This window comes from Orycteropus afer, unplaced genomic scaffold, assembly GCF_000298275.1.
Source record: "Orycteropus afer afer isolate SDZICR_OR568_19922 unplaced genomic scaffold, OryAfe1.0 scaffold00091, whole genome shotgun sequence".
Classification (NCBI taxonomy): Eukaryota; Metazoa; Chordata; class Mammalia; order Tubulidentata; family Orycteropodidae; genus Orycteropus; species Orycteropus afer.
In genome coordinates this window covers 2,118,535-2,121,806 of record NW_006921678.1, presented here as the reverse complement: position 1 = coordinate 2,121,806, position 3,272 = coordinate 2,118,535, and the positions used below count along the sequence as shown (strand labels likewise).

The window sequence follows — 3,272 nt, the reverse complement described above, 5'->3', positions numbered from 1 at the left end:
AAAAATAAATATCAAATATAATAAATATTTGATAAATTTGATAAATATCAAATGTGAATTTAACACTAATTTTAGTGGTCCTGGTCAGAGATCATGCTGTCTGATATGCCTAAGTAATTGAGGGATCTGCCTAACTGAAATTGTCCTGATAAACAATTTTCTTAATCATTTATGTACATTGAAATAACTTGTAAATTAAGTTAAAAAATTCTCATTAATATCTATGTGAGCATAGTTTGAGGGGCACATATGCTCAGATTTCTGTGCCATTTCTACTTTAGAAAAATCTTCTTTAACATTTTCTTTTTTCATTTTTATGGATATTAAGAAATATTTGCACATTTAAAATGTCAAGATCATCCAGTAACTACTGCATTTAAGAACATTTGTTTAACTGTGTGACTTTGTCTTTGGGCTGCCTTTGAAAGGACTAAAAAAAATTATATGATATAATTTTATTTGCAGTACATTTTAAAATAAATTTTTCAAAGTAGTTTATTTTTCCTTAGTGTAAACTATTTCTGTTGCATAGCTATGATGTTGTTGTTATGCGCCGTGGAGTCAGACCAGACTCATAGCGACCCCTCCTTGGGTTTCTGAGGCGATATCACTATAGAAGTACATTGCCCAACCTTCCTTCCAAGGAGTGTTTGGTGGGTTTGAACCGCCAACCTTCTGGTTAGCAGTCAAATGCCTTAGGTACTATACTACCAGAGCTCCCATAGCTATGATACTGAAGTATTAATACTTTTGGCTTTATCTTCAGGATTATATTGTTGTTGTTGTTGTTTTGTGCCATCGAATCGGACCAGACTCATATCCACCCTTCCGTGGGTTTCCGAGGAGGTATCACTATGGAAGTATGTAAAGTTAAGTTAAAACTAGGAGATATATTCCTGTTATTCTGGGGATAAGGAATGAGAATACTGACAATTGATAGGTGAGAAATTTTCTGTTATTTATTTAGCCAAAGTTGACAAAATCCATCACTAGGAAGAAAAAAAAAATAAAGGGAGAGGGTTTTCATGGCAAAATTTTTTGAAGTCTACATTGAAAAAATATGCTCATACAGTAATAATTTTAAATTATTGTAATATCCTTCAGTCCTCAAGGAGTTATAAATCATAATGTCAATGAAACCGGAGGCTTCATTATTCTCTCAACATAAATAATCACGAGTTCTGGATGAGTAGGCCTGTGGATTTCCTAAGACTCTTTAAGTACTTTGATTTAGAGTACTCAATGAGCTCATAAAAGTGCAGAAGACAACTGAAGGTAAACACCATGAAACAGATATGGTAATTTAGACTGAGTTATTCTCTGAATGCTTGAGGGATATTCACAGTTTGGGGGCTAAGAATAAACACAGATTCTTTTCTTTCTTTCTTTCTTTTTTAATGGAATGAATTTGTAAAGATACCAAGTATAGTTTCATGGCCACTGAGCAAGGAAAGAATAAACTTGAGCTTTTCTATTCTTTTTTCAATGTACTAATATGTTCAGTTATTAAGAATGTTAAACGGTCCCTTTCTCATTCTTCTTCAAATCATTAGGAAGAATTTATAAATATTTTCTTTCAATCTTTGACAAACAGAAACTGGGCTCAAGTACACTGAGAAGTGCTCCATGGTTCATCTTTTTTTGCCACCATTTATTTTTTCCTGAAAACATTTGATGGCTTTAAATTAAAATCCAGTAAGTCTGATAAAGGCCTCACCCTCCAGGAACTTTTTAAAGTCCATTAAAACCATAGAGTGGCTCTTTAAAATGGCACAGATGTTGACCTTAGAAAAGATACCTTTCAAATCAGGATTTTGCAATTTTGCATAAGTATTCTCAGTACCTATGAGCTATGTCAGAAGCAAAATGTGGTGGTGGTGGGGGGGTGAATTTATGGGAATAAATCTTATTAAGTAGTGTTTTGAGGATTTTTTTTTTTTTTTCTTTAGGTTGAGGTATAATCCATACTGAAGACTACAGTGTTTCATCTTCTTCTGTAAGTGCTTCAAGTTCTCTTTGCTCTCAGCAAGGAAGGTCATGTCATCTGAATATTGCAGGTTGTTAATGTGCTTTCTCCCTATCTGTGAGAATTACAGTGAATATTCTATGGACTGCCAGAAAAGGAACTGTTAGGCTGAAGCAAACCCAAGCCCCAAAATGTCAGTTGGCAGTTTCCTCCAGATGTCAGGCCCTGATGAGACAGCCTGATAAGACAACTGCAGTGACAGAACCCGCCCAGACTGTAAAGTCCCATGCAGTGACAAGCTTCCTCTTCTGAAGCCCCCTCATGCTAATTAAGTGCAGACCCATGCTAACAGCTAATTGGACCCTGCCATTTCCTTAGAGGACCCTGTCACTCCCTTGGTGTCCCCAAACAGGTCCTCTCTGTGTCTATAAAAGTCCATGCCCCCTGCCCAGGGGTGTGACTTCTCTGGCCCTGATGCTAGGGCATGAGAACCTCGCCCGGGAGAGCCAATAAACTGCTGTTCTGAAACAACTCCGTGTCCTGGTGTCTAGGCAGCTCTGCATTACATTTTGGTGCCGACACCCGGGAACAGGAGTAGAACTCGAGGGAGTTCCAACTCTCCTTCTCCCTCTTCCCTCTGGACCAGCGAATTCCGGCCCCCTACATCCACAACTGGTAATTCACATCTTACCCTTTACTCAATGCCCACCAGAGAACATACATTTTGTATTGTGTTGTCCTCCATCCTGTGGGTCATTTTAATTTTTTGGCTCTGGACCATGAACCAGTGCCTACTACCAGATGGTTTGAATTGGTTTTGTTGTAATTTGTCTGCATCTGACTGAGAGGTTGTGTGAATGTTTTTGTGATGCTCCAAGATCTAGGTCAAGGAGCCTGAGTGGGCCCTCAGTTGATTTCCATGTGAAGTCAGATTGGCATAATGGTGTGGCTCTGCCCTCCACTCCGGGGTTTATACAGAGACACCTTAGCCAAAGACTCACTTAAATCCCCAAGAGGGGAGTGGACAACCGGGCATCTGACTGGTCCTCGGGACATGTCTCCAGTGTGATTACTTTTGGGGAATTGACTTGCTGGAGTCTGGGTTGCCCCTCAGTTGATTTCTGTGTGAAGTCAGATCGGCATAATGGTGTGGCTCTGCCCTCCGTTCTGGGGTTTATATGGAGACACCTTAGCCAAAGACTCACTCAAATCCCTGAGAGGGGAGCAGACAACTAGGCATTTGACTAGTTTTTGGGACGTGTCTCCAGTGTAACTACTTTCCTTTTGTAATATCTCTTGTGTGATT

The 3,272-nt window shown here is 39.1% G+C and overlaps 1 protein-coding gene across 1 annotated transcript in view; it reads right to left on the bottom strand.

Moving 5' to 3' along the window:
* LOC103198330 (iron-sulfur protein NUBPL-like) overlaps nucleotides 1-3,022 on the bottom strand; it is a 140,518-nt gene extending 137,496 nt beyond the window's left edge. Inside the window, 2 exon segments of the mRNA XM_042781164.1 lie at nucleotides 2,533-2,626; nucleotides 2,968-3,022. Coding sequence (XP_042637098.1) covers nucleotides 2,533-2,626; nucleotides 2,968-3,022 — 149 coding nt within the window.
* Nucleotides 3,023-3,272: the final 250 nt, after the last annotated feature.